Source organism: Mesoplodon bidens, assembly GCF_964165515.1.
Source record: "Mesoplodon bidens genome assembly, chromosome: 2".
In the NCBI taxonomy this organism is placed as follows: Eukaryota; Metazoa; Chordata; class Mammalia; order Artiodactyla; family Ziphiidae; genus Mesoplodon; species Mesoplodon bidens.
The window spans coordinates 46,597,636-46,619,078 of record NC_138177.1 but is presented as its reverse complement, the minus strand read 5'-3'; the positions used below and the strand labels follow the sequence as shown (position 1 = coordinate 46,619,078).

Here is a 21,443-nt window from a genome sequence, read left to right as displayed (position 1 = left end):
GAATCTATTGCAGAAGCGCGGCTTATTTTGCCAAGTCTCCATTAAACTGTTTCCTAGACTTGCCAACACCATAGGTTCAAATTCATTAGCATTCCAGTAGCATTATTAGGTAGAATTTGTGTGTGTGTGTGTGTGTGTGTTTTAATTGCAGAATGGTCCTTTTACTGTAATTTAAATTTTGCATATGGAGTCCTATGATACTTTATGTAAATTATATTGAGTGTTCATTCAGCTTGAGGAGAATCAAGTTAAAAACCTGTATAACAAGGGACTTTCCTGCCGGTCCCATGGTTAAGACTTCCCCTTCCAATGCAGGGGGTGCGGGCTGGATCCCTGGTCAGGGAGCTAAGATCCTACATGCCTTGGGGCCAAAAAAACCAAAACATAAAACAGAAGCAATATTGTAACAAATTCAATAAAGACTTTTAAAAGAAATTGCTTAAAAAAAAAAAGACCTGTATGACAAAAATGTTACCTCTCTCTATACATATATCATGTAGCTATGTAACAAAAGAATGTTACTCTTTTACTTCTGGTCTAACACTTGTTTCAAGATCACAGTAAGATCTATTTAAATTCCATGTAAAGACTAACTCTACATGTGGGCTTATTGCTTTATATTTATTTCCCTTAAAAGTACAGAAGAAGGGATAGCTTGAAATATAGTTGTATATCCAAAATAATTTGTGACTGATATTTTAGTTGGTTGCTTCTGCATGTTTGGTTAGGAACTGTTTCCTTAAAATATTTTTTCATTTACAAAATTACATGCAAGATTAATACTTCGTTGAGCATGATGGAAATATTATCAATCCATATCTATGGATTATCTATTTCATGGATAATAAATGGAAATGTTTTCTCATAGGCAGATTTCCCTCTAACACTTAGCACACCTCTGGGCCTTCCTCCTACATTCTCCCTAAGTGTTCGAATCCTTCCTTGGCTCTAGTAGCTCTGCACTTGCTCACAACCCCCAAGTATGCATCTTTAGCCTAGATTATGGAGTGATCATTCATAGTAATATTCAACATTATTGAGCATTCACTAAACCTGGAACCATGCTAAGTACTTTACACACATTGTTTCATTTAATTTAATTATGTAAGGTAGGAACTATTAGTCTCCTCATTTTATATATACAGAAGCTGAGACTTGAAGGGATAAAATTATTTTCCAAAAGTCACACAGCTAATTAGCAGCAGAATTCACACTCAGGTCTGTCTGATTCCTAAATCCTATCTTTTAACTACCCATCTACTGTGCCAAGTCTCTAACCTGAGAGAACCTTCTAAAAAAATTTTTTTTTTAAATTTTTTAGCCATGCCGCACGGCTTGCAGGATCTTAGTTCCCCAGCCAGGGATTGAACCCAGGCCCCAGCAGTGAAAGCACCAAGTCCTAACCACTGGACTGCCAGGGAATTCCTGAGAGAATCTTTTAAAACATAGATCAGATCATGTCATAGCTCTGCTTTGAACTCTCCAATGATTTCCCATAGTAATTAAAATAAAATCTAAATTCCTTACTCTGGATTACAAAACCTTACTAATATGTTTTTGGTTCTTTAAACAACACTAAGCTTGAATTTTTCATAAGGGCCTTTGCAAAAACATTCTCTCTGTCTGGAATGTTCTTCCTCCTAGGATCACATTGTTATATCCTTATTATCATTCAGCTCTCAGTTTAAATTCATTTTAAATATCATTCAGTGGCATTTCTTGAGGATCCCATTTAGAGTTGCCCAGTCACTGTCTTATTACATCATTGTACTTTAGTCCTCTATGTAGTGCTTATCACTGTCTGATATGTTTATATATTAATTGTTAATTATTACTCTTCTCCGATCCCTACCATTAGGTTGTAAGTTTCATGAAATAGGCACATCATCTGAATGTACAGCATTCATTACAGTGCCTGGCACGTTGTAGATTCTCCATAAAGATTTATTCAATAAATTAATGAGCTTCAGACTTATTTAGATACTGGTCAGCTGGATATTTCCACTTGACTATCCCATATGACCCCACCAATCAAAATTTACCTTGTCTCCCAGCTCATTACTCTTCATTTCTACTGCCACCATCTTAGCCTTGGCCACCCGTAGCTCTCACCTAGAGCTTGCTAACTGATTTTCCTATCTGCAGCTCTTGCTCTCTCCCCTCTGTTCTCCACATTCGTCCATTGTGGTCTTTCTAATGTGCATATCTGTCCTGGACACTCCCTTGCCCCCTGCAGTGTCTTCCATTGCCCTTAGGAAAAAATTCAAACTCTCTTAAGTGTCAAGTGAGACCTTCCAGTTCTGCCTCCTGCCAATTCCTCAGCATCACCTCTCTGCACAGGCTCCATTCCTCGTATACAGACTCTTTCTCTGCTCTGAGGGGACTTGTGCACTACTTACAGTTTCTCACAAGGTCATGCTCTCTCCTTCCTTTGTACATGATGTCCCCTTGATTGGGAACAATTTTTTTTTGAATTTTATTTTATTTATTTTTTATACAGCAGGTTCTTATTAGTCATCAATTTTATACACATCAGTGTATACATGTCAATCCCAATTGCCCAATTCATCCCACCACCCCCACCCCCGCTTTCCCCCCTTGGTGTCCATACGTTTGTTCTCTACATCTGTGTCTCAGTTTCTGCCCTGCAAACCGGTTCATCTGTACCATTTTTCTAGGTTCCACATATATGCGTTAATATACGATATTGGTCTTTCTCTTTCTGACTTACTTGACTGGGAACATTTCTATTTCACTTGGCTAACTCTAATTTCTTATTCAGATCTTTGTTCCTTCAGAAATTTTTCCTGAACCCCAAGTCTATACAAGGTGCTCCTCTAAAATACTCTCTTAGCTAAGGTGACCATATGTTCCAACTGGCCTAGAACAGTCCAGGTGTACATCTGTTCTCCAGTACAACTGCTCATGGGGTCCCTTTCACTCTGACTAGTGTTCTTGCTTGAATAATCAATTACATGATCTTCCCAGTCATGGCGCCCTCTACCTCTCATCACAGTACTGCTCTTACTACACTCATAATTACCTGTTTAACTGTCTCTGTCCAGCTTTTTATAGGGAGCAAATGAAATATTTGGTAAATGTTACTATCTCTGCCTCAGCCTCCTTTTTGAAACCTATCTTGGGCCCTTCTGTCTCACCTCCATCCCCCAAAGAATCTGAAGTCTCCCTCCGCTGAGCCTCCTTTAATACTTTGATTTTATTTCTCTTGTGATTATCATAGTCGGCCTAATTTTTTTTTTCCTGAGGTGAAATTCACATAAAAAATTAATCATTTTAAAATGTACAGCTCAGTGGCATTTAGTACCTTCACGATGTTGTGCAACCATCACCTATATCTGGTTCCAAAACATTTTCATCTACCCTCAAAGAAGACCCAGTTCCCACTAAGCAGTCACTCCTCATTCCCCCCTCTCTAGCCCCAGCAACCACTAATTTGTTTTTTCGCTGTGGATTTCCCTAGTCTAGATATTTCTTTCTTCTTTTTTTTTAAAGAGTATTGCTCCTTTTTTTAAAAATTTATTTATTTATTTATTTATTTTTGGCTGTGTTGGGTCTTCGTTTCTGTGCGAGGGCTTTATCCAGTTGCGGCGAGCGGGGGCCACTCTTCATCGCAGTGCGGGGGCCCCTCACTGTCGTGGCCTCTCCCGTTGCGGAGCACAGGCTCCAAACGAGCAGGCTTAGTACTTGTGGCTCACGGGCTTACTTGCTCCGCGGCATGTGGGATCCTCCCAGACCAGGGCTCGAACCCGTGTCCCCTGCATTGGCAGGCGGACTCCCAACCACTGCACCACCAGGGAAGCCCCTAGATATTTCATATAAATAGAATCATACAGTATGTGACCTTTTGTGTCTGGCTTCTTTCATTTAACAAGTTTTCAAAGGTCATCCATGTTACAGCATCTATCAGTATTTCATTCTTTCTAAATAATATTTCATTGAATGGATATACCACATTTTGTTTATCCATTCATTCATTGATAGACAATTTGCTTGTTTCCACCTTTTGGCTATTGCAAATAGGGCTGCTATGGATATTCATGTACAATATTCAATACCTGTTTTCAGTTTGGGGGTATATACCCAAGAGAGGAATTGCTAGGTCATACAGTCACTCTATGTTTAACTTTTTAAGGAACTGCCAAATTGTTTTCCATGGTCACTGCACTGTTTTACAATCTTATTAGCAGTATACAAGTGTTCCAGTTTCTCCACATCATGACAACATTTGTTATTTTCTGTTTTTTTAAAAATTATTGCCATTCTAGTGGGTATGGTTTTGATTTGCATTTTCCCAATAACTAATGATATTGAGCATTTTTTCATGTACTTGTTGGACATTTGTACATCTTCTTTGGAGCAATGTCTATTCAGGTCTTTTGCCCATTTTTGAATTAGGATGTTTGTCTTTTTGTTGTCGAGTTGTAAGAGTTCTCTATATATTCTGGATGGTAGATCCTTATCAAATATAAGATTTGCAGATATTTTCTCCCATTCTGTAGGTTGTCTTTTCTCAGCATTTTTTTGCATGTATGTGTGTATTTTTATTCTCCTTTTTATTGTAAGTAGCCAAAGGTTAAGGAGTGTGTCTTACACAACTTTATAGCAGCATCATTTGGATGGTTGGAGCTTAGTAAATATTTATTGAATAGGGAAGACATTTGACAGCAATTTTCCTTTAACAGTATGGTAAAAAGACATTAGAACATGGTGCTTCAGAGCTTACGAAAGGACCTTGCAATAGTGGTTGTCTTTATGTTGATTAATTACTTTTTTTTCTCTTATAATAAGAAGAAAGAATTAACAGGACTGTTCATTTTACAGCTTGGAACTGCAGTTGGCTTTTTGCTGCCACCAGTGTTAGTGCCGAACACACAGAATAACACACAACTGCTGGCTTGTAATATCAGTACCATGTTTTATGGAACTTCAGCTGTCGCCACATTTTTATTTATTTTAACAATAATTGGTAAGTGAATTACTTTCCCTGAAGCTTAAATAGATAAGTGCATGACACACATATGAAAATAAAAATAACCAACCCTGAAAATTTGTACTGGTAATATCTCAAGTGCTATTTGCTTGTTTCATTCTTGCTGTTCACTTTCTTGTTTAGGTAATGAATGCTATATGCCTAGGGGTATGTTATGGTCCGCTACATCCGTTTTAATATTGTAAAGGGTTTGAAGACTAATTCATCTCATTTATCTCCCTACTAACTTTTCTTTCCTGATAACTGTTGGTTTCAAACATATTACCTGCCTCCCCTTTGCATATCCGTCTATGTGTCTGCATCTTACGCTAACCTTGCCAGGAACAAGTTCTTGTCGTGCTTTGAAATGATGCGAATAGGCTACAACCTTCCTTTAAACGATAAATCCTTCCAAGGATCCCCAATTTAACAGGTAACTGGATCTGAAAATGTTGACCAGTGAATGATCCTGGGCAGTAGCAAGCTGTTCAGCAGAATTTCAAACTGTGGCAACTATCTGCTTGTTAGGCCACTCCAGCAAAGCACTGCTGCCGCCACTCGTCCCCGAGTCCTCTCGTCCGGGCCTGTCTCTTGAAGCAGTCAGTCAAAATCAGCTGCAAGCAGCCATCATCAATTTGGAAGAAGGTTTGGGAAGGTCTGCTTTTTAAAGTTTTTGCTTGTTTGTTTGTTTATAAATTTATTTATTTTTGGCTGCGTTGGGTCTCTGTTGCTGCGCGCTGTGCGTGGGCTTTCTCCAGTTGTGGCGAGCCGGGCCACTCCTCGTTGCAGTGCATGGGCTTCTCATTGGGTGGCCTCTCTTGTTGTGGAGCACGGGCTCTAGGCGCGCGGGCCTCAGCAGTTGTGGCAGGTGGGCTCAGTAGTTGTGACTTGTGGGCTCCAGAGCACAGGCCCAGCAGTTGTGGCGCACAGGCTTTGTCGCTCCGCGGCACGCGGGACACTCCCGGACCAGGGCCCAAACCCACGTCCCCTGCACTGGCAGGTGGACCCTCAACCACTGTGCCACCAGGGAAGCCCTTAAAGTTTATTTTTAATGGGAAACAATTTTGATTTCAGAGAAAAGAATAGGTGAGGCTTATTTAAGTAATAGAGCTGCTAACATAACTATAATATTGCCTTTTGGGCACTCAGTATATCTTAAATTGATTTGAAGAAGAAAGGAACTTTAAAGTTGAAAGGCCATCTTTTAATCATTAAAATTTATAATTAAATTTCATTATAGCTGGAGTTTTTAATTTTATATGTTAATTTTTACCATGGTTATAACAGTAATGAAAAATGCAAGTTGTTTTTTATGATCACCAGATATAAAATCCTCAGTTTTCAAAGAAAATGTATGTTAAAGACTATGGAGTGTTTTGATAGAGATGCCTTTATTTTTTTTAATTTTATTTATTTAATTAATTTATTTTATTTTTGGCTGATTTGTGTCTTCGTTGCTGCACATGGGCTTTCTCTATTTGTGGTGAGCGGGGGCTGCTCTTCATTGCGGTGCTCAGGCTTCTCATTGCGGTGGCTTCTCTTGTTGCGGAGCACAGGCTCTAGGTGCGCAGGCTTCAGTAGTTGTGGCACGTGGGCTCAGTAGTTGTGTCTCGCGGGCTCTAGAGCACAGGCTCAGTAGTTGTGGCGCACAGGCTTAGTTGCTCGGTGGCATGTGGGATCTTCCCAGACCAGGGCTCGAACCCGTGTCCCCTGCATTGGCAGGCGGATTCTTAACCATTGCACCACCAGGGAAGCCCAGGGATGCCTTTAGAGATGAACTGCTGGACCCAGGGATAGGAAACTCAGCCCACATTTTTTATTTTTTATTTTTTTGTGGTACGCGGGCTTCTCACTGTTGTGGCCTCTCCCGCTGTGGACCACAGGCGCCGGATGCACAGGCTCAGCGGCCATGGCTCACAGGCCCTGCCGCTCCGCGGCATGTGGGATCTTCCTGGACCAGGGCACGAACCTGTGTCCCCTGCATCGGCAGGCGGACTCTCAACCACTGTGCCACCAGGGAAGCCCCAGCCCACATATTTTTAATTTCCCTTAAGATAATGAACAAAATATTCTCTTGGTAGCATTTAAAGTATTCTGACATGTCCAATCTACCTATGATTGGTTTTTATGTTTCTGTTAGGGAGTGGCATATTTGCTGTGTGCTGACTACTGAAAAAGATAAATTATCCCTTGTACTATTTTGGCAGTTTAACAAGGTTTTAAAAGAAATCTATAGTTTTGAAAAACAAATTCCTATATCTACTTTTCTGGTAGCCGTATTTGATTTGCTAGATGAAGTATGAGATATAGTTTATATACATTTTGCATAAATGGATCTTCCATTAGCAATAGGGTTTATTAAAATAAAATTCTCTTTCCTTTGATTGCTATGTATCTTTGCATAAATTCTGGTTTTCGGTACTATTATTATCATTCCCATTTTATAAATGAGGAAACTGGGCACAGAATTTAAGTAAATTTAACTTACCCATGGTCACAGTTAGTATATAAATGCTAAAGATGAAATTTGAGCCTAGGCAATCTAACTCCATTAATAAAATGTTACATATACAAATATATCATTTTAATTTTTACTTAGTCTGATTTTTTGTTTCAATTCCTCTTGTATAAGTGGTAATGCTGTTGTATTTGAAAGCTGTTCTTCTTATGCAGAGCAGTAAACTATATCACTTAAGTATGTCAGTTAAAATCCTTATCGTCCTGATTCACTAAAATGAGTGGATGACAGAAACCGAAAGTAATGGCAGTCAAAATATTTAATATTAAGGTATTTAAATACATGAGTATAAAACATGCATGCATAATTTTACTTTTGATTCTTATGTTCAGGATATTTATATGTTGGCTCCTATTACAAATTGTTAATAGAAGTACGTTTTACTTAGTGTATAAGAATTTTCAAGCCCTGAGAAAAGTCTCTGATTTTATTTTATTTTTGGCTGCACTGTGCAGCATGTGGGATCTTAATTCCCTGACCAGGGATCCAACCTGTATCCCCTGCGGTGGAAGACAAGTCCTAACCACTGGACTGCCAGGGAATTCCCTGAAAAGTCTCTGATTTTTAAAAATAAATATTCCTCAAAAAAACAATGTATTTTGTGTAGTACTCAATAATTACAAAATTCTTTTACACATATCATATAGTCCTCATACCAGCTTATTGTTATTATCTCCATTTTATGAATGAGAAAGCAATAGCTGAGAAGCAGGAATTGATTTCTTCGAATCATATAGTGAGATGAGTCAGAGCCAGGATTCAAACCTGTGTTTGTCTTATAATAAATTAATATGTGTAATGTCCGCTTGAATCACAAAGGCACAAATAATGAAATCAAAAGATAATATTATTACCTGATTTCAAAAAATAGAAGTGGTCCTAAACACAATAGATTTGTTATTTATTCATCATGGGAGAAAAAGTTTGAATGTGGTGCCCAAAATCCTTTGGCTACTTTCCATGCCTGTTGCTAAGGGTGGAGAATAACTGTTTTATTAATTAATTATTTTATTAGTTAATTATTTTATATGCACAAATTTTTGGTGGGGAGAAGAGAAGAAGTTAGAAGTCTATTTTTCAGTTTCAAAGGAGAAAGAAAAAGCCATATTTCATCCTTTGAAAGGAGCAGTGAGGCGTAAACAGGGTCATAGACCAATGGTCTTTTTGTTCCTCTTTTTTTTTTTTCTTCATAGACTTAAGCCTGACTTTACTATATTGTGTAGCTGGTAGATAAAGTCTTGATTTTGTCCAAGAGAGCAGTTGACTTTCTGAAACTAAGACATAACAGTTGTATTCAGAAAACAAGTCTAATGGAATTAAAGACTACCAGAACTTGTTTTTATTTTGCATTTGAGTTCAGATCTGAGCCATTTAGACTTATTTTACTATAGTAAATAAAAATCTAAGTAAGAGACTTAGGACTCATTCAATACCCATGACTACGTTGTAAGCATAGTTTCTACATTCTGAAACTTTGTTTTACAACCATGTGAGTTCTGTTTTACCAATATTAATAAAAAGAGATATCTCCTATCTTAACTAGGATGCAAAGAGACTTTCAGGAGAGGACAACAGGCGTCCTCAACAGTGCAAGGAGCAGATAGGGTGAAAGGAAGGGGAGGGATTGCAACCACTTAAAACATTTTATGTCTACCAGTCCTCCAGTGTAAGGATATTAAAAAGTAAATATTTATGAGTTATGTCTCCTCTTCAATTAGTTGTAAGACCTATAAAAATAGAAGTCTAGTTTGTTGTTTTATTTATATCGTAATTAATCCATGTTTTGGTGAGTAAAGAGCTGTAATGTTTTAATTTTTAGCAGCAAACAGGAGAATTAGAGAATTACAATATTGTGTGCAAGTTTTAAGGATGATTTCTTTTTTTTGCAGTGATTTTCAAACCTGGCTGAGTGTTGAGTTTTGTGTAATACAGTTCTAAGGTTCTATTCTGGAGGTTCTGATTCACTGAGCCTTCTCTAGAATCCCAAAATCTGTATTTTTAAAATATTTCTACATGATTACAGTTGACAGTCAGGTCCATCAGATGTAGACCACTTTCAAACTACAAAGCAGGTTTCTTTGTTGGAAGAAAGAAATAGCCACTATTTAAAAAGAGGGAGAGAGGGAGAAAGAAGGAGGAAATTCTAATATTTTAGAAAATATTACTTTCTTCTGAATCCATTTACCTTCTTTTTGGCTTTTGAATTTACCCTACTTTATTGATTCTAAAGTGTACATTTTTTTCATGGTGTCTCTGAAACTGAGGTGCCTTTAGTAATCAATCAATGGCGTCTAAGATGAATAAGTTCTAGAGATATGCTGTATAACATTATGCCTATAGTTAACAATACTTATTGTACACTTAAAAGTTTGTTAAGAGGGTGGATTTCAACTTAGATGTTCTTATCACAATAAAAAACTATAAATGGCATGTAACATTGGTGTCAATTGAGACATGGTTATGTGAAAACCTTCTGTTGATGCCTGCCAAAATCATTAAGTGCCAGCATCAGACCATTTTAGATTCAGTGAAATACAGCATTTTTCCTGTATGTATTTTCGTTTAAAATTTTGAGTCAATACTAAAACTAGATTTTAATTTCTGATGTACCACTCTTAGCAGGTCAGCTCTTCTATCAAAAAGTCTTGACTCCTGGCTAGCCATACCCTACAGAAATCTCTGCCTAGCCATCTGTTGTAGGAAATTAGTAGATCCTTCCCTGCCCAGCAAAAGGGCAGTCTCTAAGTGTCTGGCTGAGAAGGCTGTGCGATCTTTCTCTAACTACATAGTAATGGGCAGTGCTAGAACTTACAGTATCAGAAACTATGTATCACACTTTTATGTCTCCCAGCTCTACCCATAGATTTTCCATGTGCAGCTGAAGTGAGTCAGCAGGCAGGACCTAGCTCTGCGCCCATGAATCCACATGGACCTTTTCAGTTCTAGAGGGGTAATTGCATCAGATGATAAACTTTATATCAAATTTCAGAAGAAAATAGGTACTAACTCAAGACAATCCTCTAAAAGTTCAATAAGATACTGGCTTGCTCATACCTGATATTACCTCTAATTACAGATTGAACCAAATTTAAAAATAGAATTCTTGAATACTTAATATAATAAAAATTAATCTTGCTTAACTAAAAATGGAATAATCACTGGGCAAAGTTGTGACATAGTATTGATGGGTTTACAGTTCAGTTCTGTGAATTGGCCAAATCTCTGAGTTCTAGTCCATTTCAGAGGGTTGAGATGATAATATCAAACTATTCTTCACTTAGAAATTAGTGAAAATGAAAAGCCTTACTATAAAAGATGTTTACTACCTCTTTAAACTTAAACTGAATTTAGTCTGCTCACTAAAGAAGACTCATATATTGAATTATCTTTTCATGTATGTTTCCAGCATTCAAAGAAAAACCTCAGTATCCACCAAGCCAGGCTCAAGCAGTTCTCCAAGACAGTCCCCCTGGAGAGTATTCCTATGTGAAATCAATAAGGAACCTATTTAAAAATATTCCTTTTGTCCTTCTATTGATCACTTATGGTAAGTGGTTTTATTTTCATTGATGTCTGTGTAAACCTTTGAGCATTACAGATTATTTTCTTATAATCTAGTGGTTTGAGCTTTAATTAATGAGATAATGAGATAGGTTTATTAACTCTATAATAATAGTGTAGTCATAAACCTAAATTTTTAATCAAAAGCAAAAACTTCAGAATGGATTTCCTTACACGTTTTTAGAACAAAAAAAATTTGTGGATATTAAAGAGAGAAGCACTCTTTTTTTTTTTTTTTTTTTTTTGGCGGTACGCGGGCCTCTCACTGTTGTGGTCTCTCCCGTTGCGGAGCACAGGCTCCGGACGTGCAGGCCCAGCGGCCATGGCTCACGGTCCCACCGCTCTGCGGCATGTGGGATCTTCCTGGACCAGGGCACGAACCCGTGTCCCCTGCATCGGCAGGCGAACTCTCAACCACTGCGCCACCAGGGAAGCCCAGAAGCACTCTTTTTAAAAAAAAATTTATTTAATTAAAAAAATTTTTTATACAGCAGGTTCTTATTAGTCATCCATTTTATACATATTACTGTATATATGTCAGTCCCAATCTCTCAATTCATCACAGCACCATCCTCCCCCGCCACTTTCCCCCTTTGGTGTCCATACGTTTGTTCTCTACATCTGTGTCTCTGTTTCTGCCCTGAAACTGGTTTATCTGTACCATTTTTCTAGGTTCCACATATATGCGTTAATATACGATATTTGTTTTTCTCTTTCTGACTTACTTCACTCTGTATGACAGTCTCTAGATCCATCCATGTCTCTACAAATGACCCAATTTCGTTCCTTTTAATGGCTGAGTAACATTCCATTGTATATATGTACTACATCTTCTTTATCCATTCATCTGTCCATGGGCATTTAGGTTGCTTCCATGACCTGGCTATTGTAAATAGTGCTGCAATGAACATTGGGGTGCATGTGTCTTTTTGAATTATGGTTTTCTCTGGGTATATGCCCAGTAGTGGAATTGCTGGATCATATGGTAATTCTATTTTTAGTTTTTTAAGGAACCTCCATACTGTTCTTCATAGTGGCTGTATCAATTTACATTCCCACCAGCAATGCAAGAGGGTTCCCTTTTCTCCACACCCTCTCCAGCATTTGTTGTTTGTAGATTTTCTGATGATGCCCATTCTAACCAGTATGAGGAAATACCTTATTGTAGTTTTGATTTGCATTTCTCTAATAATTAGTGAAGTTGAGCAGCTTTTCATGTGCTTCTTGGCCATTTGTATGTCTTCTTTGGAGAAATGTCTATTTAGGTCTTCTGCCCATTTTTTGATTAGTTTTTTTTTTTTAACATTGTGCTGCATGAGCTGTTTATATTTTGGAGATTAATCCTTTGTCCATTGATTCGTTTGCAAATATTTCTTTCCATTCTGAGAGTTGTCTTTTTGTCTTTTTTCTAGTTTCCTTTGCTGTGCAAAAGCTTTTAAGTTTCATTAGGTCCCATTTGTTTATTTTTAAAAAAGCTCTTGCTGTGATTTATGTCAAAGAGTGTTCTTCCTATGTTTTCCTCTAAGAGTTTTATAGTGTCCAGTCTTACATTTAGGTCTCTAATCCATATAGAGTTTATTTTTGTGTATGGTATTAGGGAGTGTTCTATTTCATTTTTTTTACATGTAGCTGTCCAGTTCTCCCAGCACCAATTATTGAAGAGACTGTCTTTTCTCCATTGTATATCCTTGCCTCCTTTGTCATGGATTAGTTGACCATAGGTGCATGGGTTTACCTCTGGGCTTTCTATCCTGTTCCATTGATCTATATTTCTGTTTTTGTGCCAGTACCATATTGTCTTGATTACTGTAGCTTTGTAGTATAGTCTGAAGTTGGGGAGTCTGATTCCTCCAGCTCCGTTTTTTTCCCTGAAGACTGCTTTGGCTATTTGGGGTCGTTTGTGTCTCCATACACATTTTAAGATTTTTGTTCTAGTTCTGTAAAAAATATCACTGGTAATTTGATAAGGATTGCATTGAATCTGTAGATTGCTTTGGGTAGTATAGTCATTTTCACAATATTTATTCTTCCAATCCAAGAACATGGTGTATCTCTTCATCTGTTTGTGTCATCTTTGATTTCTTTCATCAGTGTCTTATAGTTTTCTGAGTACAGGTCTTCTGTCTCATTAGGTAGGTTTATTCCTAGGTATTTGATTCTTTTTGTTGCAGTGGTGAATGGGATTGGTTCCTTACTTTCTTTTTCTGATCTTTTGTTGTTAGCGTATAGGAATGCAAGAGATTTCTGTGCATTAATTTTGTATCCTGCAACTTTACCAAATTCATTGATTAGATCTAGTAGTTTTCTGGTGGCATTTTTAGGATTCTTTAGGATTCTCTATGTATAGTATCATGTCATCTGCAAACAGTGACAGTTTGACTTCTTCTTTTCCAATTTGTATTCCTTTTATTTCTTTTTCTTCTCTGATTTCCGTGGCTAGGACTTCCAAAACTACGTTGAATAATAGTGGCGAGAGTGGACATCCTTGTCTTGTTCCTGATCTTAGAGGAAATGCTTTCAGTTTTACACCATTGAAAATGATGTTTGCTGTGGGTTTGTCATATATGGCCTTTATTATGTTGAGGTAGGTTCCCTCTATGCCCACTTTCTGGAGAGTTTTTATCATAAATGAGTGTTGAATTTTGTCAAAAACTTTCTGCATCTATTGAGATGATCATATGGTTTTTATTCTTCAGTTTGTTAACATGGTGTATCACATTGATTGATCTGCGTATACTGAAGAATCCTTGCATCCCTGGGATAAATCCCACTTGATCATGGTGTATGAGTCTTTTAATGTGTTGTTGGATTCTGTTTGCTAGTATTTTGTTGAGGATTTTTGCATGTATATTCATCAGTGATATTGGTCTGTAACTTTCTTTTTTTGTAGTATCATTGTCCGGTTTTGGTATCAGGGTGATGGAGGCCTCATAGAATGAGTTTAGGATTGTTCCTTCCTCTGCAATTTTTTGGAAGAGTTTGAGAAGGATGGGTGTTAGCTCTTCTCTAAATGTTTGATAGAATTCACCTGTGAAGCCATCTGGTCCTGGGCTTTTGTTTGTTGGAAGATTTTTAATCACAGTTTCAATTTTATTACTTGTGATTGGTCTGTTCATATTTTGTATTTCTTCCTGGTTCAGTCTTGGAAGGTTATACCTTTCTAAGAATTTGTCCATTTCTTCCAGGTTGTCCATTTTATTGGCATAGAGTTGCTTGTAGTCTCTTAGGATGCTTTGTATTTCTGCGGTGTCCATTGTAACTTCTCCTTTTTCATGTCTAATTTTATTGATTGAGTCCTCTTCCTCTTTTTCTTGATGAGTCTGGCTAAAAGTTTATCAATTTTGTTTATCTTCTCAAAGAACCAACTTTTAGTTTTCTTGATCTTTGCTATTGTTTTCTTTGTTTCTATTTCATTTATTTCTGCTCTGATCTTTATGATTTCTTTTCTTCTACTAACTTTGGGTTTTGTTTGTTCTTCTTTCTCTAGTTCCCTTAGGTGTAAGGATAAATTGTTTATTTGAGATTTTTCTTGCTTCTTGAGGTAGGCTTGTATTGCTATAAACTTCCCTCTTAGAACTGCTTTTGCTGCATCCAATTGGTTTTGGGTCATTGTGTTTTCACTGTCATTTGTTTCTAGGTATTTTTTGATTTCCTTTTTTATTTCTTCAGTGATCTCTTGGTTATTAAGTAGTGTACTGTTTAGCCTCCATGTGTTTGTATTTTTTATGTTTTTTCCCCTGTAATTGATTTCTAATCTCATAGCATTGTGGTTGGAAAAGATGCTTGATACGATTTCAATTTTCTTAAATTTACTGAGGCTTGATTTGTGACCCAAGATGTGATCTATCCTAGAGAGTGTTCCATGTGCACTTGAGAAGAAAATGTAATCTGCAGTTTTTGGATGGAATGTCCTATAAATATCAATTAAATCTATCTGGTCTATTGTGTAATTTAAAGCTTGTGTTTTCTTATTAATTTTCTCTCTGGATGATGTGTCCATTGGTGTAAGTGAGGTGTTAAAATCCTGCACTTTTATTGTGTTACTGTTGATTTCCTCTTTTATAGCCATTAGCATTTGCCTTATGTATTGAGGTGCTCATCTTTGGGTGCGTATATATTTATAATTGTTATGTCTTCTTCTTTCATTGATCCCTTGACCATCATGTAGTGTCCTTCCTTGTCTCTTGTAACATTCTTTATTTCAAAGTCTATTTTATCTGATATGAGTATTGCTACTCCAGCTTTCTTTTGATTTCCATTTGCATGGAATATTTTTGTCCATTCCCTCACTTTCAGTCTGTATGTGTCCCTAAGTCTGAAGTGGGTCTCTTGTAGATAGCATATATATGGGTCTTGTTTTTGTATCCATACAGTGAGCCTGTGCCTTTTGGTTGGAGCACTTAATCCATTTATGTTTAAGGTAATTATCGATATGTATGTTCCTATTACCATTTTCTTAATTGTTTTGGGTTTGTTTTTGTAGGTCCTTTTTGTCTTTTGTGTTTCCCACTTAGAGAAGTTCCTTTAGCATTTGTTGTAGAGCTGGTTTGGTGGTGCTGAATTCTCTGAGCCTTTCCTTGTCTGTAAAGCTTTTGATTTCTCCATCGAATCTGAATGAGACCCTTGCTGGGTAGAGTAATCTTTTTTTTTTTTTTTTTGAAATTTATGATCTAGTAAGCACTGTTGCATGTATTAATTTATTTATTTTTGGCTGTGTTAGGTCTTCGTTTCTGTGCAAGGGCTTTCTCTAGTTGTGGCAAGTGGGGGCCGCTCTTCATCGCAGTGCGCGGGCCTCTCACTATTGCGGCCTCTCTTGTTGTGGAGCACAGGCTCCAGACGCGTAGGCTCAGTAGTTGTGGCTCACGGGCCTAGTTGCTCTGCAGCATGTGGGATCTTCCCAGACCAGGGCTCGAACCCGTGTCCCCTGCATTAGCAGGCAGATTCTCAACGACTGCGCCACCAGGGAAGCCCTAGAGTAATCTTGGTTGTAGGTTCTTCCCTTTCATCACTTTAAATATATCGTGCCACTCCCTTCTGGCTTGTAGAGTTTCTGCTGAGAAATCAATTGTTAACCTTATGGGGGTTCCCTTGTATGTTATTTGTCGTTTTTCCCTTGTTGCTTTTAATAATTTTTCTTTGTCTTTAATTTTTGTCAGTTTGATTACTATGTGTCTTGGCATGTTTCTCTTTGGGTTTATCCTGCCTGGGACTCTCTGTGCTTCCTGGACTTGGGTGGCTATTTCCTTTCCCATGTTAGGGAAGTTTTCTACTATAATCTCTTCAAATATTTTCTCAGGTCCTTTCTTTCTCTCTTCTCCTTCTGGTACCTCTATAATGAGAATGTTTGTGCATTTAATGTTGTCCCACAGGTCTCTTAGGCTGTCTTCATTTGTTTTCTTTTTTTTTTTTTCTTTATTCTGTTCTGCGGCAGTGAATTCCACCATTCTGTCTTCCAGGTCACTTATCTGTTCTTCTGCCTCAATTATTCTGCTATTGATTCCTTCTAGTGTATTTTTCATTTCAATTATTGTATCTCTGTTTGTTTGTTCTTTAATTCTTCTAGGTGTTTGTTCTTTAACTCTTCTAGGTCCTTGTTAAACATTTCTTGCATCTTCTTTTTTTTTTTTTTTTTTTTGCGGTACGCGGGCCTCTCACTGTTGTGGCCTCTCCCATTGCGGAGCATGTGGGATCCTCCCGGATCGGGGCACAAACCCGTGTCCCCTGCATCGGCAGGCGGACTCTCAACCACTGCGCCACCAGGGAAGCCCTCTTGCATCTTCTTGATCTCCATTCTTTTTCCGAGGTCCTGGATCATCTTCACTATCATTATTCTGAATTCTTTTTCTGGAAGGTTGCCTACCTTCACTTCATTTAATTGTTTTTCTGGGGTTTTATCTTGTTCCTTCATCTGGTAGAAAGTACTCTGCATTTTCATTTTGTCTATCTTTCCGTGAATGTGGTTTTCGTTCCACAGGCTGCAGGATTGTAGTTCTTGTTTCTGCTGCCTGCCAGCACTGTCTTCTTTTGTGAGTTCTCCCAGGGTGTTTTAGGTCCTTTATAAATTATAGTTCTGACCACCATAAGCATATGGAAAATGTCATCAATAATTCCTTTCTTTGACCCTGTGCAAACTGTCATCTATTTTGACTACTCTATCAACGTCTCATCCTTGTAGATCTTTCAGCATAGCAGACAGATATTCCTCCTAACACTGTAGCTCTGACTGCAGGCACCAACACATTGTGTTCCCTTCAGAGTTTTCTGACAGAGTATTCTTTTGTCCTTATATTAACACTGTTTATTAACCAATACCCCCTATTTCTGTCTTACTTGCCTTCAGAAGTCACTCACTGCTATTCTTTTCTTTATATTTTTTGGGGGCAGTGCATACAGGAGTACATAATTGTTTTATAAGTTTTAATAAATTATGCTGTGACCTAAACTCTTACCCTTTTACTGGGATTACTTCCCCCCACCCCTTTTCTTAGTGGAAATTATTAAACACAAAAGTAGAACATTTGATTTAATGAATTCTTAAGTACCCATCATCACCCAGCTTCAACAATTACCAACTGTTCACCAATATTGCTTTTATTTCCTCTGCATTTTTCCTGGAATATTTTACCTTTTTAATTTTTTTTTTTTTTTTTTGGCTTTGGCCATGCTGCAGCTTGTGGGATCTTAGTTCCCCAACCAGGGATCGAACCCGGGCCCTTGGCAGTGAAAGTGCAGAGTCCTAACCACTGGACAGCCAGGGAATTCCCTGGAATATTTTAAAGCAAATACCAGATGTTATATCATCTCATAATTAAATACTTCAGTTCCTTTTCTTAATTTTGGTTACCTCCACTGCTTAGCTTAAACCTAAAATTCATAACTAGGAAGTAGAGAAAATATAGTGGCTCACTGTTATCTAGTAGAGCAAATTCATTTCTTTAGCCTATCATTTAAGGTGGCTTCTTTCCTTCTTTTATACCTCATTGTTTCCCAATACAAAATTCTCTTTTAGCCAAATTTATAACCAACCTTGTGTCACATACACAGACACAAAAACATGCCTTCATATGCATATACACTGTTAATTCTCATCTCTGTAATACATTTTGTGCCATTATTTCTTTTACCTGAAATATGTCCTTTTTTTCCTTAAGCAGTCCTATAAGAGCTAGCTTAACGTTTACCTCACTTATTGTTCATTGCATTATTCATTCATTTATTCATTTATCCTACCAATAATTATCAAGTATCTACTAAATGTATAATAGTGCCCTAGATGCTGTATGGATTAGAAAGAAGCATGATACATGATTTCCACCCTGAAATAATTATAATTCAATTGAGGAGATTATGTAAACCTCTGAAAAGTAAACAATAGTGTAAAAGTTATTTATCAGAAAGATAACAACATAAGAGAAGTTGTATGGCAAGTGCATGCTAAAGGCCTTCAGAATACATAATTGGGACAAGATACAAGGAAGGAAGGGGTGTGGATGGCAGGGAAGGCATCACAGCAAAGATGGTGGTTAAGGCTGGCCTTGAAGGACAGGTTAGATTTGGATAGACAAGGGGGAAGAGGGTAATGGCATGAGCAAGGGCCTTAGATGGCACCGTCTCTGAATATTCTGATTTCTGTGGAGCTTTTATGTTTTTAATAGCACATTATTTAGCACCTGATTATGCATAAATAATTAGGTAAAAATTTGTTTAGTTGTTTGTAATTTGTAAAGGACTTCCATGTATATTATTTCAGCTAACTTTTGAGATAGAAAGATTATTATACTTATTTTAAAAATAAAGACTCTGAGTTCTCATTTCTTTTTCTTTTTTTAAAAATATATTTAAATATATATATATATATTTGGCTGCATTGGGTCTTCATTGCTCTGTGCAGGCTTCTCATTGCGGTGGCTTCTCTTGTTGCAGAGCATGGGCTCTAGGCGTGCAGGCTTCAGTAGTTGCAGCACGCAGGCTCAGCTGTTGCGGCGCACAAGCTTAGTTGCTCCCTTGCTTGTGGGATCTTCCCAGATCAGGGATTGAACCCATGTCCCCTGAATTGGCAGGCGGATTCTTAACCACTGTGACGCCAAGGAAGTCCCTGCGCCAGGTCTTAGTTGGGATCTTTGTTGCCGCGTACAGGATTTTCATTTCAGCATGAGGGATCTTTAGTTGCGGCATGCGGGAATCTTTTAGTTGCAGCATGTGGCTCTTAGTTGTGGCATGCGGGATCTGGTTCCCTGACCGAGGATCGAACCAGGGCCCCCTGCATTGGGAGCATGGAGTTTTAACCACCGGACCACCAGGGAAGTCCCCTGAGTTCTCATTTCTTAATTCTAAATTTTATTTGTATAGGATTTAATAGGTACAAAGGACATACAATGAAAAGTCAGTCTTCTCCCATCTCTATCCCCAGGTCATCCACTCCCTGGAAGGAATCACTGTTACCACCTGCAACTTATTTGTTATCATCTGCAATTTATTTGTGAGGCTAGTATAACCTTGATATCAAAATCAGACAGGGACAGTGTAAGAGAAAAGTTATAGGCCAGTTTTACCTATGAACCTAGGTGTAAAAATCCAAAATAAAATATAGAAAACCTAATCCAGCTATTTCTAAAAAGGATAGCACATCCTGATGAAGTTTGGTTTATCTCAGGAGTGAGAAATGATTTAGTACTACAAATGTATGCATATAATTGACCACAGTAAGAGAGCAAAGAGGAAAATTTACCCAATGGCTGAGGAAAAAGCATTTGATAGAATACAATACCCATTGGTTAAAGACTCCTAGCCAATTGTGAGAAAAATGAACTTTCTGAACCTGATAAAGTTTATCTACAAAAACCCTATAGCAAACATCATTCCAAAAGCAGAACCTTAGGAACATTACCCTTAAAAATCAATAAGGGGGCTTCCCTGGTGACGTAGTGGTTGAGAGTCCGCCTGCCGATGCAGGGGACACGGGTTCGTGCCCTGGTCCGGGAAGATCCCACATGCCGCAGAGCGGCTGGGCCGGTGAGCCATGGCCACTGAGCCTGCACGTCCGGAGCCTGTGCTCCGCAACGGGAGAGGCCACAACAGTGAGAGGCCTGCGTACCGCACAAAAAAAAAAAAAAAAAAAAAATCAGTAAGAAGTATCTCTTAAAACAAGGATGCCTATTGTCACCACTTCTATTCAACATCCAACTGAAAGTCCTGGCTGGCCCACTAATACAGGAAAAATGAAAAGTATATGAATTGGAAAGAAAAAAGATGCTATTATTTGCAGATAATATGATTATGTATACCAGAGGTGAGCAAACTGTCTTAGGAGCCAAATCCGGCCGTTGCCGGTTTTTATAAAGTTTTGTTCACTTACATATTGTCTATGGCTGCTTTTGAACTACAAGAGCAGCAGAGTAGCCACATTAGAGACCATATAGCCTGCAAAGCTAAAATATTTACTGTCTGGTCTTTTACAGAAAATGTTTTTGCTAACCCCATGGTCTACAAAATAATTCAAGAGAACCTACAGACTCTATTAGAACTAATAAGTATGGGTTCAGAAAGATTATGAGATACCTAACAATGTGAAAACATCAATTGCATTCTTATAAAAAGATATCTTTTATAATAGCAACCAAAAGTATAAGATGCGTAGGAATAAATCTACCAAAAAGAACTTAATGTAAATCAGCTATACTTAAATGTTAAAAAATAACTTTATAAATTATAAAATTGTAAAACATTGAAAGACATAAGAGAAGACCTCAATTAAGTGGAGGGATATACCATGTTTTCGGAAGACTCAAGGTTGTAATAATGCCAGTTAACCTTACAGGACCACTATATTAACAAATGCCAATTATGGATTTGGACTGATAGAAAGGCCAGACACAGACACAGGCTTCAGAAACTGAACAGAGTTTACTTGTTGAAGGAATTAGAAAGAGGGAGTTGGGATACCCTGTGGAGCATTCAATAATATTCCCCAGGACAGTTGGAGAAGTTTCTTGACTTGATATTCGTCACCGAAGGGGTGCATAGTTAGGGATCATAATGTCTGAATGTGTGAGAGTCATATCACACCTTTTGGAATTGTACCTGTCCCCCTCCATGCCTAGTATTATGTACAAAAGATTGGAGCAGACTTGTACATGGGATAGTCTGGATAGGCACTACACTCCTAGGACAGGTTTTCAGGATTTTTTAGTGTCCAAAACTCAGGAACCAAATAAACCAAGAAACTTTTTTTTTTTTTTTTTTTGAGTTAGGGCTATTTGGAGAAAGCATGATCCCTCACTGTCCCTACCTGTAGCTACTTGCTATCTGAAACTCAGACAAATACCATACTCTAGATTCAGCTAACAGTATTCTTTGCTGTCATAATTTTTTCTC

At 37.8% G+C, this 21,443-nt stretch overlaps 1 protein-coding gene across 3 annotated transcripts in view; it reads left to right on the top strand.

Moving 5' to 3' along the window:
• FLVCR1 (FLVCR choline and heme transporter 1) overlaps positions 1–21,443 on the top strand; it is a 37,594-nt gene that overhangs the window by 1,354 nt on the left and 14,797 nt on the right. Inside the window, exons 2-4 of one of the 3 annotated variants that reach the window (XM_081224285.1) lie at positions 4,843–4,987; positions 5,519–5,635; positions 10,915–11,055. In XM_081224285.1, the coding sequence (XP_081080411.1) occupies positions 4,843–4,987; positions 5,519–5,635; positions 10,915–11,055 (403 nt within the window). The remainder of the gene's footprint in view (positions 1–4,842; positions 4,988–5,518; positions 5,636–10,914; positions 11,056–21,443) is intronic. The other 2 variants (XM_081224286.1, XM_081224287.1) reach the window with 2 other exon arrangements.